The sequence below is a fragment of the Channa argus genome, chromosome 2, assembly GCF_033026475.1.
Source record: "Channa argus isolate prfri chromosome 2, Channa argus male v1.0, whole genome shotgun sequence".
Lineage (NCBI taxonomy): Eukaryota > Metazoa > Chordata > Actinopteri > Anabantiformes > Channidae > Channa > Channa argus.
In genome coordinates, this window is record NC_090198.1 from 26,827,785 (window position 1) to 26,840,494 (window position 12,710).

General features: G+C 38.7%; 2 protein-coding genes across 4 annotated transcripts; one reads left to right on the top strand and one right to left on the bottom strand.

The window, feature by feature from the left end:
• The first annotated feature begins 750 nt into the window (after positions 1-750).
• pdcd2 (programmed cell death 2) lies at positions 751-5,212 on the top strand. Of its 2 annotated transcripts, none has more exons than XM_067488242.1 (8): positions 751-1,068; positions 1,558-1,666; positions 2,082-2,138; positions 2,495-2,686; positions 2,957-3,109; positions 3,253-3,359; positions 3,433-3,546; positions 4,035-5,212. In XM_067488242.1, exons 1-8 carry the CDS (start codon positions 871-873, stop codon positions 4,212-4,214), a joined length of 1,110 nt encoding a protein of 369 aa, XP_067344343.1. In that variant the 5' UTR covers positions 751-870; the 3' UTR covers positions 4,215-5,212. The 2 variants fall into 2 exon arrangements, with proteins under 2 accessions (XP_067344343.1, XP_067344333.1); XM_067488232.1 differs by having other exon boundaries at positions 752-1,068; positions 2,954-3,109; positions 4,035-5,205.
• A 91-nt stretch (positions 5,213-5,303) lies between these two features.
• tbp (TATA box binding protein) lies at positions 5,304-12,439 on the bottom strand. Of its 2 annotated transcripts, none has more exons than XM_067488254.1 (9): positions 12,301-12,439; positions 11,569-11,807; positions 9,586-9,739; positions 9,292-9,475; positions 8,775-8,862; positions 7,828-7,919; positions 7,527-7,694; positions 6,735-6,829; positions 5,304-6,557 (listed from the first exon to the last, which is right to left on the bottom strand). In XM_067488254.1, the coding sequence occupies exons 2-9, from the start codon at positions 11,620-11,622 to the stop codon at positions 6,478-6,480; spliced, it is 915 nt and encodes a 304-aa protein (XP_067344355.1). In that variant the 5' UTR covers positions 11,623-11,807; positions 12,301-12,439; the 3' UTR covers positions 5,304-6,477. The 2 variants fall into 2 exon arrangements, with proteins under 2 accessions (XP_067344355.1, XP_067344364.1); XM_067488263.1 differs by having other exon boundaries at positions 11,569-11,826; positions 12,301-12,399.
• Between the last annotated feature and the right edge of the window lie 271 nt (positions 12,440-12,710).

The window sequence follows — 12,710 nt, forward strand, 5'->3', positions numbered from 1 at the left end:
ATAGTGCATATGTGTGTTAAATGGACTTTTATCTTTATCTTGAAATAAAGTTTATCTATCTATCTATCTATCTATAGTACTCACCAAAGCAGAGGTCACCAAATTCTTACTACATTACTAATCAGATTCTGAAAAGTAACTAGCAGTATAACCATGTTTTCATCTCTTCAGGCCAGGCGAGAAACGAAGGACGTGTAGTTAAGTAACAAGTACTCATGTAAACTAATTTTGACAGCTTGAGGGTTTATACTTGGGCTTAGGAAAATCTTTTATTTGCGATGGTCAAACTATACTATAGTAAATGTATTTTATTAAAGGCTCTTTAGTCATCTCTTTTTGTTTTATCTACAAAGTCTGTTTCGGCATTCCTCTTTCACACCACACATGCATATGATATGATCAAACAATATAACTGTTAGATGTAGAAGTAAAATAGTAATATAAAAAAATTCTCCAACTGTAAATATACTTTAAGTAATTGATTAGCCTTTTTGTGGAACAGCTTTGACATTAGCGCCATCTAATGAAGTAAGAAATATGACAGGCTACTTTATAAAAATCCTCTCTACAATCTTATGAATCTGACAAAAATAATAATATGTTAAGGCTTTCAGATTCAGCGACCACATCACCATATTTAATAAATGGTGTTTATAAATCTGTAAGACACTTTATAGTGGATTATTAGAAGATTTCTTCATTACGCGCTGCAAGGAGTACGGAACCATTTACCGGCTGGTCTGTGTTTCCTCACGGACACTTCTCAGAACTGCACCAGCCTTGCATGTGTTGTGTTGTGACAGGTAGAAGATACTGTTTGCTGTTTCTGAACAGTCAGTAACCCAACACGTTCATTTTAAAGACAGATAAATGTCCAGCGATACAAACATGGCCTCGGCGGAAGTGACCCTAGGCTTCCTGGAGGAGGCGGAACCGTGGCGGCTGCGGTCCCCGCAGTTCCCCAGTAAAGTTGGAGGGAAGCCGGCGTGGCTCAGCCAGACAGGCATCCCCTCCCTACCCGCGCTGGCCTGTGAGATATGCCGCCTGCCTATGGTATTTCTGTTGCAGGTTAGTGAATTTTCTTTAAAAGGTAGAAATGTGAATAAAAATGTCAATATTGTCAGATACTGAACTGGAAGTTTTTAAACACCGGTTGACAGTTTCATTGACAGTGTCAAGTACAGTATATTCAAAATGTGTTAGCTGTGTAACAGTAACTCAGGACATGAGATACATAGCAACTTACAGCATTAACAATGACAATCCAACATCAGTATGACTTAAATTTGCACACAGAAGATTGTTGTATGTGTGTATATATATATATATAAACATAAAATAAATATTAAGATTGAGAGTTGAACTCTGAAAGCACAGTCACTTAGATGGACTGTAAACTGCTCTTCCAGGCATAATATTATGACCACCTGTGCAATTTACAGCAATTTTGCAAGTTTGGTATTCGGATGGCTCCTCCTCTGCTGCTTTGGACCAAACTTTGCGTCAGCTTCATCAAACGGCTTCACATTAATCCTAAACATTTCTTCTCTGTTGCAGGTGTATGCCCCGATATCTGGTCAGGACAGAAGTTTCCACAGAACGCTGTTTCTTTTCTGCTGCAAAACTCCGGAGTGCTACGCTCACAATGACAGCCGCTGTATGAAAGGTAGTCATTGCTGATTTTGTGCTTGGCATTTAGAATCTTGACATTTTCTTGCTTAAAAGCCAGACATCCAGTGGTTTCAGACTCTCGGGTTTAAATATTTTCTACTGTTACTGGAGTAATATGAAGTTAAACTGGATGTGCTTGAGTTTTGGACTGTTATTTGAAAGTGACATCCTGGACTTATCAAAAACTATCGCACATCTTTTTTTGGACATTTTTATAGAGCAGCTTAATTAAGTGTAAAAAAATAAATTGCATCAGCTTTCTTTTATTCTCATCCCCTCTCCACATCCTTTCCTCTGCACATTGTAAACTGTTGTAACAAGTCCCCTCTGTGGCCGTTTATTTTTTAACAAGACTCAATACGTTGTTGCCATCTGTTCTGACAGATTCTTTTATTTTTTTTCCCCATCAGTTTTCAGAAGTCAACTTCACAGGAGGAATGAGTTCTACTCTTTCGACCCTCCTCCAGGTTTGTGCATTTGTCCGTATAACAGTCCAAGGGTCCATCATTTCAGTCTTCGACATATTCCAAAACGGTTTAAAATGTGTTTTAGTACTATGTGTAACTGCCTGCTTGAATCTCCTGCAGTCATGTCATTACTGCACTATAGCTCAGAATCCCATTGCGATATTAATCAGTTGTAGGCCTTCTCATATAAGCATGGATCCAACATTGTATTCACCAAATACTGTACAAACCGTTTTCATTATTTTGAGTCCATGGATCATAAAATGTAAGGTAAAGAAAATTTGCAGATTAAATTCTCATGACTCTCACTGGACAATCACACTGATTTGTTTGATCAAATTGTTTTCTTCCTCCAGACGATGAACCACCCAACGACCCCGAACAGTACCAGTGTGTGCTGCCTGTCTCAGGAGTTAAACTGTGTTGGGTGTGTGGTTGCCCCGGAAACAAAGCCTGCTCCCGCTGCCACACTGTGACCTACTGTGGAAAACACCACCAGACCCTCCACTGGAAACACACACACAAGAAGGAGTGTTGCAGCAGCCAAGGTATGTGTTTGAGTTGTGAATAGGTGGAAGTTAATGGAGTTGTTTTTTCACCATGCTCTAGAGTAGTGATGTGCTATTATGTAAGAGAGTTAATGATAATTGTAGACTTTGTTTGTTGTTAATGCAAGACAGGAGGATTTGGATACATTTTCCAGTATCTGGCATCCTCAAGAAGAGAGGTTACTTGTAATTGTTGGGAGCATCACAAAGACGACTTACTGTAACCTGTCTGCTGCGTCTTTTGTATGTCTGTCTCTTTGTGTACAGTAGCTTCCACGGTCACAACCTCACCCTTCCTCTTCCCCGAGTCTGAGCTGGTCACCGAGCCTGAGGAGGAGGAAGAGAGGAACAAGGAAGACACAACGGAGGCTGAAGGAGGAGAGGACACCCAGAGGATCGTAGATTGTCCCTCCTTAGCAGATGGTAAGTTTAGATTTTTGCCAGTGGTCAAAAATACAGTTGCTGCTGGGTTCCGATTCACATCAGTATGGAAAATCTATTATTTGGTAATTTATTACTGATTAATTAATCCTTAGTCACCGTCTTTTCCTGACCTTCTGTTCTAGAGTCAGCCCTCTTAGAAAGGGACTTGGAGGAGATGGCCATGCATGAGACTGAAGACAATAAAGTGTTCCAGCGGTTTAAAAAGAAGATCGCAGCAGAACCACACCAGGTATGAAAGCTATGTGAAGCTAGAAGGTTCTACATAGATGGGTTCCTCTGTGCTCATGCCTGTGCTTTCTTAGGTGCTGCGTTACGATCGAGGCGGCTCTCCTTTGTGGGTTTCTTCTCAGCACATCCCATCAGATCAGGATATCCCACCATGCACCTGTGGCGCCAGGAGGATTTTTGAGTTTCAGGTAGTAACTGCTTGGTTATCTGGTCTCTTTAGGATTTATTGTGATTCATCTACAAGTGATTCCTTCCATCTTTGTCCGTCTTCAGTTTTTAACTAGCCAAAATGAAGCGTATTCAGTTGTTTTATTAGTGGGAAGATTCAGAAATGTTCATGCAAAAGAAAAACGGTGTGCTCTTCATACAGAAGAAAATATCTTACTTTTTGAGATGATTTAATAATAGTAGTTACAGCAAAATACATAGTAGTTTGCCATCATGCAACACATACAGTTGCTTCAGAAAGTATTCTGTCCCCTTCATTTTTTGCACACCACCTGGTTTTAAAGTTATGATTGATCAATAAAATGAAAAGCCGGGGGAAAAAAAAAAAAAAAATCACAAAATCAGATGAAAACATACAAGTGTAGAAGTGCTGGATAATAAATGTAACAGTGTCTCTCCACACAGGTAACAGTCCAGTTGTTGATTTAATGTGTGTGCGCGTTTGTAGGTAATGCCCCAGCTGTTAAACAGTCTGTGTGTGGACTCGACAGGAGCTAGTATTGACTGGGGGACGCTTGTGGTCTACACCTGCTCCGACAGCTGTAACCATGACGACCAATACTGCCCAGAGGTCATCTGGAAACAAGACTTCAGCTCAGATCTGCATACACAGAGTAAACATTCATAATGTCTGTCTCCTGCTGCACAGAGTTCAGGACACACTTGTACATTTGAGAAAGCAGTGAAGAAACTGGTTTTATTGGACTGAACACAGTGCTGCTGCTGCTCCTGTGTTTATGCACAGATCACATGTAAAAATCAGTTTTACACGGACAATGAAGATGTGTAATGCATCTGGGTACAGATGTGCAGATATTCACTCTGGATTCAAAGCACATTTGTTTTTAAAAGAAAGTGTTGGAAATATGTTATTCCGTGTACTGAAAGTTTATTATACAGTTTGACTTTATAAAGAGTTCAGACAGAGCTGTTGAAACCAATGCATCAGTGTTATTTCTAACCTGGGGGGTTACCAGACCATGTTCCTTTTCACCACGACATGGTTGCTGCTTAAGCATTAGCTCTAGAATACAATATAAATATAAGCTTGTGCCTTATTCTATAATAAAATTGTAAACAAAAGTTCTCTAAACAAGGGTTTGTTTGATTTGATTTTATAAAACAGTGTTTGGATTCTTCTGTTTATTCTAATCAAAAAAAATGATGATGCTTAGAATTATGCTTACACATCATCTTTGCAGTGATGTTCACTGTAGGAAGACAATTCAGCAGCAGGACATGATTTCAATTTGTTCACAGGAGCATTCTAATGTGAGATTTGGTCATTTCTCAGATTTCTTTCTTAGATTGATCAACATATAATGCATTACTTTTCTATCATTTAACTTTTCTAAAGCTGCTGACATGGATTTCAATTTTGTCTTTTACATATCTACCTAGTATGGATTTGTTAGCAACACAAGCTACCACAGGTGTGTGGTTAATCATGCTCCAAGTGGAATAAGTGGAACAATGCATTTAAACGAGTGGCAGGGAGTTCTGACATAGTACAGAATATTTAGGTTTATATAACAAACAATGGAACGTTTATATTATATTTGTAATAGTCAATGGTGTCTCTGTAAACACTTTCTGAATAAATAAAACCACTATCTGCTATTCAATTTAAAGTGATGCAGCACCGTGTAGATACTGGACAACAAAGACACAGTTTCCAATAAAAAAAAAAAAAAAAAAAACAGCTTTAACAACAAAGTCATTATGTACATATTTATTAATGTACACTGCAGCATATTAACAATTCTGGGGAAAGCAGTATTACATTGCATTGTGACAGAATTTCCTGCTCTTCTTTCTGCTTGAATCACAGGAGAAATGTATTATTAAATACTAAATAGTCCAATACTCTCATGTCTAGCATTCAGCTGCCAGGTGGCATATTAAAAAAGTAGTGACACTAACTTGGGAAACTTCAGCATAAAAATGTTTAAATATAGTTTAAAATGGGCAAAATAAAAAAGAAAAATAGCAAAAACAAACTTGGCAATATATCTGTCATCATACTGTTAGTGCTGCTCAATTTTAGATGCAGATAGCTGCAGAGCATCTCACCCTTTAAGGTTGGACTCACTTCGTTACAGTGAAAAAAATAAAATAATAATAATATATATATAAAAATTAACCATTAAAACACTTCTTGTAATGACAATGTGAACAGTTTCCATGTTATCCCTAGTTACTTTTGGACTGACGATTCCTGACAGAAACCGAGACACAATCCTCAAAGAAAAAACCAATAACTTGGACCAGATTCATTTTGCCAAGTTTAAGAGCTTCGGTTATGGCTTAACAGACTGAACTATAATGCGTCTCCTTTCTGAATTTACAGGGAAAGCTACATGCTGAACCCAGATCCAAAATAAATGTAGATCAATCTTCAGACCAACTTGTTTTGGGATTATTCTAAACAAATACGGCGATAGGAATGTGAGACTGAAAGACCCGAATACAACTTTATACAACCAGGGAGCTAAGTGGACAATTGATAAAAATGCAATGTATAAAACTATTGAAAACGGCTTAAAATAAAAACAGCAGCAGTCTCAGTCAGACTGGCTCTCTTGCAATCAGCAATCTTTACATTTACATTTATGTACAATCAGGGATGTGATGAGAACAGAATAAAAGACTGTGGAAAATAACTAAACTTTAAAATGTACCATCAAATGGAATAAGAACACGGGTAGAAAAATAAAAATCTACTATAGGGAGAGTGAAAAGTGATTAAACCACATCCCTGAAAGACAGCCCTTACATCAGTCCACTTTAAGAAGTCAGCATTTAGGATGACATATCAAATGATGATTAAAAACAAATCTGAGTAAAGAGACTGTGTTGGGGAGACAGTGAAAGTAAAAAAATGACAGGTCCTACGTTGTCTTGCGGAAGCCTTTAAGGATGGGGTAAATGTTTTCAAACGCTTCGTAGATCTCAGCTCTCACTTTGGCGCCTCAAAGACAAAACGACACAAATATCAGTAACTACAGTGTTGAACCTTTTACACTTAAACACAAAACGGCCTTTTGGAAACAAATTCTTATTATTTTAAAAAACTAATCTATTAAAATTGTACAATGTCTACTTAACCATCAGTTGACGCATACACCAAGGAGAATGGGTCTCTCACCTGTGAGGACAACTTTCCCAGAAACAAAGATGAGCAGGACAATTCTGGGTTTGATCATTCTGTAAATCAGTCCTGGAAACAGCTCCGGCTCGTAGCTGCGACACACAAGTCACTTTATGTTAGTCATTACATGAACACATGTAAACAAGAAACTTCAATGTAACTGCTTATCACCTAAAACCGTGGCAGTAAATCAGACGCCAATCTGGCAGTGAATAAAATGCTCTTCCAGTGGTGGACAGTGGCAGAGTAGATTTACTAAGATCTGTACTAAATTTTGTGGATGGTTGAGTTTTAAGATTTTATACTGCTTTATAAGTTAATGCTTATATTCTCAGGGAAATAATGCACTTTTTACGCCACTGCATTTATCAGGGGTCAGGCTTTTCTTGTCAGCATGTCCACTAAAGATTGATTTCCCTTCTATATACATTACTTAATTTGAGGAGTTATTAGATGGTCAAATGATTTTTGAATTTTTTCCAATATGTCACAAAAACTACTAGAAAACAAAAAGTATAAAAACGTACTCCCCAAATCATCTTTAGTACCTGTTTTTGAATGAAAGACTATTGGTGTCGATTGGTATTGAAACATTTAGTCAAGTAAAAGTTTTCAGTAGTTCTTTGAGCAGTGCCCTCTTCATCAATTTCAATATGAACAAAACCAGAAGTCATTAATAAATCCCATCCATCCGTGTCTTCACTTACAACACACCGACGTGCTGGTAACTTGACACACATGATCACAGCTTACAGTCATGGAATCAAACATAAATCACACAGTGTGTACCTGCTAAACTGTTGATGTGTGAGCACTAATCCTTCCAGCCGAATGGGAAACTTCACGTCGCAGCTGCCGACCATGTTCTGAATCTTGAAGTCTAGGAACTTGGCAGGAAAACCAAGCTTCTGCACGACACGAGCATACTTTCGTGCTGCTAATCTCGACTGCTCCTCACTGGTAAAAAGGCGAGTTGGTGAATGACAGATTACAGGCAAAGATGAATATGTAAAGTGGAGTAAGGATTAAGTAAAGGCAAACTCCGCCCTAAACCTTATAACAAACTGTAGCAAAGGAAGAGTCAGCTGACCTTTTGGCTCCAGTGCAAACCATCTTCCCAGAGCTAAAGATGAGGGCAGTGGTCCTGGGTTCTCTTATTCTCATGATGACTGCAGCAAAACGCTAAATAGAAAAAGAACAGAAAAGACTTATTTTACTATTCCTATAACCAAGGATACAAAATGAATCAGTGTCTCCACAAGCAAAGGTCTGAAAATTCTGTCTTGAAGCATCACATACAGCCAGCAAAGTTCATGAGACGTGATAGAAGTTCAGGTAGTTCAGGTCTCAAAAAGACTTGTACTTCCCTATATCAGCTTGATTAAAGTAGCAGAAACAATTATTCCTTGAAATTTGTTCCACGAATGTTTGTTTCTTACACACCACATAAGGCTTTGGTGGATATGGAACAAAACAAAAACAAGGTACGTTGAGAACAGCGGCGGTCACGACCTGCATCTGTCACCTAAAAATTACATTAGATTGAACATCCTCCGCATGTCTGTGCCAAAGATGCTGAGAATACAAAGTGAACATAAATACTGTATATATCAGGCCACTTAGTGAGAGGGGCCCTGGTGGATTAGTGGTGGAGCATTGGGTTGGGAAACAAAAGGCAACGAGTTCGAATCCCCCTCCACCAGGCATGGGCCCACCCAGCCACCAAGGGCCGAGCCCGAATAAAATGGGAGGGTTGTGGCAGAAAGGGCATCTGGTGTAAAAACTTAGGCAAAAATCAACGTTAACCACAGCCTTAAAGATTGTCATGCTTTTTGTGCAGGGGTCATAGCACCCCGCACAAAAATGCACAAAGACAAAACATGCAGCAGGAATCCATCACAGGAGGGACAAGCCGAAAGCAGTTGATGGGGTATTTGGGTGATTTAAGATGGTTCCTTGAAACTTGGAGACTGGCTGACAACAGCATAAATAAATATTCACATTGCAGATGGTTGCATGAATGTGTGTCAGTCTCACCTTTGGGTTGTACTCTGCATTTCTGGCTCTCAGGGCAATGGTCTTCAAGTCTAGTTTACAGCCCAGATTTACAGTAGATACAATGTTTCTGATAGCAAAGAGAATAAGAAAAGCACATTAAACTGACTGTTCAAGTTTCTGGAGAAAATTCTCTTTTCCATTTGTAATAAAAAATCAGATAAGAAATAAAACCAGAAGACCCAGTAGTCCCCAAAATGTCTAAATGTTTAGCAATGTTTTGCTTGGGTGTTTCCCTACATGAATATTTGCCAACAAACTAAACTCAAACCACTGACTTAAGCAGCATAAAAGGAGATGTGTCTTAGAAAATGTAGGCTTTCTAAAAAAAAAAGCTTTGGCTTAAGACTTCTGCTTTTCAGACTTAACAATAAAGCACCGATGGTAAACTGTATCAAGATTAATAGATATGTTTGATAAATACCCATTTAAATGTGACTTTATAGAATAGGCCTCAAACAATACTCAGACAATTCTTTGCATTGAATTTGAGACTTACTGAAGCTGTGGTACTATTCCTGAGCTCTCTGAAGCTGGTGTGGCCGGCGTAATAGGGGTCATAGGGGTCAGCGGGGTGTTTGCGGGGTAAAGTGGGGTGTTCCCCGGTAGTGCTGTAGTGGTTGAGCCTACTACTGTCTGGGAATGGAAAAGCTGAGGGGTCTGCCCTGACGTTCCCGGAAGACCTGGTAGATAACAAAAGGTTATTTTTAACTCCAGTTCTACTATCAAATACATTTCTGTTTAGGACTAGAATAATGAGGTATAATGTTGGAATATGGCACAAGTTATGTACCTGTGTTGGCCTGCTGTGCCTGCTGTGCCTGTTGTTGCCTCTGCTGTTCCTCCAGTATAGACAGACTGTTGGTGTTGGTGACTGGCTGGGGTGTCAGGCCTGTGCCGTATGGCATCATGGGACTGAACATTGTCATGCTTGGGGTCATGGAACCCTGTGCAAAAATGCACAAAAAGAGAAAACAGTTCAGTAGAAACAAATCACAGAAGACGTAACAATAATGTCAAAACATGCACCACTCTCACGTCTTTCACTTTGCATCTTCTTTGCATAAATGAAGTATGGGAGGAAAAAAAAATGAATGAAAGCAAATTGGTTGTCAGGCACAGGTTTGCAATTATGGCTGCATGGGTGCTTATAGGTGTACATCTTTACATTAATATTAATCTACCATGGAGGTGTTATACTGTATGTGACATTATGACATTAAGACTTGTTGCTTGGCGCCATGCAGTTGCCCAATCAGACAGCTAAAAAAAATAAACGTGATGGTCTGCAATGTTTCTCAAACATGGATTTATTTGTGTCGTCCCACTAAAATATCATCATTTTAGGTGAACTGTAGACAGGGTTATTTAAATGCTTATGTTATGCCGTCGTACCCTGAAGACCCTTTAAGTGTTCAACAATTATTACAGACTTGAGCTGCAGCCTTGCAAGTCAAATTTATACTGTGTGAATTTGGCAAATGATCTGTGTTGTTAAAAGTGTAGATAACATTAATGCAGCAGCTTCACATTTTGCTGATCTTTTAACCACAATTATCATCAGTCGGCACTAAAACACAATTGAAAGAAATAACTAGTCTTAAAACTCTCCTCTCTGAAAGACCAAAATTCTGCATGAACATTTTCCTTAAGTAGGTTATTTTATATTAATCTACCACAGCAGTATAGCTGTGCCACAGTTAATGTTAATGAGTAGTAAACACGTTTTTTCCTCGCCATCAATAAAACACACTATTATATTTAAATGATTATTTTTTGTTTTTTAAATATCACCAATGAGCTTAACAACGAGCCCAGTGGAAATTGGGGAGGCTGCGTCAGGAAGGGCTTCTGGCGTAAAAGCCGTGCCAACATGCAGACAAATGATCCCCTGTGGCAACTCGCTGAAATGAACTACTTCACTTGTAAAAAAACAAACAAACAAACAAACAAACAAAAAAACTTTCTATACAAGGTAAACTTCAGAGGGAAACACTTTAAAGGCAGCCATGTGATGTAATTGATGACATCATCAATACACTTATGCATACACTTCTTGAATACACAACATGAACAAAAACAGAACCTCTGCTATTTACTAATATCTGTAGTGATGAAAAATCCACAAAGAAATTATTAAAATTGTTTTACACAAAATGTATGTTCTTTTCCTGTTAAACTTGTCTGTTTAAATTCACATTTTCACGGTGTAGGCTCCATTTTAATTTGATATAATGTACAGTACAGGTGTAATAACTCCTGCCTGTATGCATCACTGTCATTGATGTCAGACTTTTAAGCAGTAAAACTTGATATTTGTAACCCAGGCCCTTGAGACTTTTATTATAAAGCTCTAAAAAGCTTTTCATCTCATCGTCTGGTTTTATATTTTTCATGTTTGCTGGGCAGCTCACCTAATCTCATTCCCACATTGTCACAACTGCCTGGTTTCTTTGACAAAGTCACCACACAGACCATGAGCTTATTCTTTTCCCAGTATGGACAGAAAATGTTGTCAAATTTGTTTTGTAACTATTTATTGCATATTTCCAAAATTCATAGGAAACATGTTAGTCGCACTAAGACAGAGTGCTGTAAACTGCAATGGGTGGATATATGAAGCAGAACCTTTTAAGTCTCTGCAAGATGCGGAGCAAGCTTGGAATGTGAGGTGAAAATCTGTCCAGGTTCAGAGCATGCTGGCACTGAACACTGGTAAGAAGAGCTCGTCATTTAAAAATACCTTAGTAGTAAAATACTTGGTGGCTGGAATTACCTGAGGGGAAGACAGCCCCTGATAGGTGGGTGTAATACTGTTGTTCTGGTCCATCGCTTCACCTCCCCGCGTTAGTTCACTCCCACCCAAGAGCAGGCAGGTTAGCTCACTTAAGACAGTATGTGCCGCAGAGCTGCAAGTCCAGGGTCCTTAGTGCAACAACACCGCACAACCAACCACCGTGAAATGGACTCCGCAGAACCGAGCTCTCCTTTTGTAGTCCGTCAGCTATGTCGTTTCTGTAACAGAGGAAATAACCTGGGTACACGTACGGAATGACTTCATTAATCGTTATTGTTTGTCGCCGTGTATCATGATGGTGGAGGATGACATGGAGTCGCAGCTGCGGCGGTGGCGCGAACACTTTGAGCTCGCTAATACCATCATTTAGCTTTAAAAGTTAAATGTTAACCTAACGTCACTTTTATTACGATGCTTTATCTCATTCATTTTAGTCTATGGTATACTGTGTCCTTTACAAAGTTTGATGTGTAAAACACCAGCGATACGTGTATTTATGTCCTAATAGACGTCCAACAAGACTTCTCCAAAATGTTACATATCAACACACTCTGGCTAGCTTAAGTTAGCTTCACAGCTAACGCTAGCCACACGAGCTAACATGCAAGTCAAACGCGTTGTAAGCAGAGTGGAATAACCTTCTAAAAGAGTTGCATATAAGTATGAGTTTGTCTGTGCACCATCATACACTGAATACCATTTTACACTCACGTTATCGCAGTCGAAAACAACAAGAAAGGAACAGAAATTCAGCTTGATGTTCGTTTCACCATCGGTTCTGTTGCTTGGCACTCATGACCATTCGTCGGTTGCTTCAGGAAGTTGATTTGTTTTGCAACTTTATTGACAAAAACGAACAATCGAAACGTTTTAAAACTAAAATAACAAAAATACTAAAAAATAAATACAAAAAATTATTTCAAAAATGAGATTTATAACATTGGACTATTTGACAGCTATAATATTTGCAAATGTGTCAATAAAAAATTGATTAATGACTAACAAGAATAAAATATAGAAACAAAATACCTGCTTAAAATGTGAATTGAGTAGCTAGCGTACATTTTAAAGGTTATTATTGTCTTTCAGAATGGCCAAAGGGTCCCCGTGTGACATATACT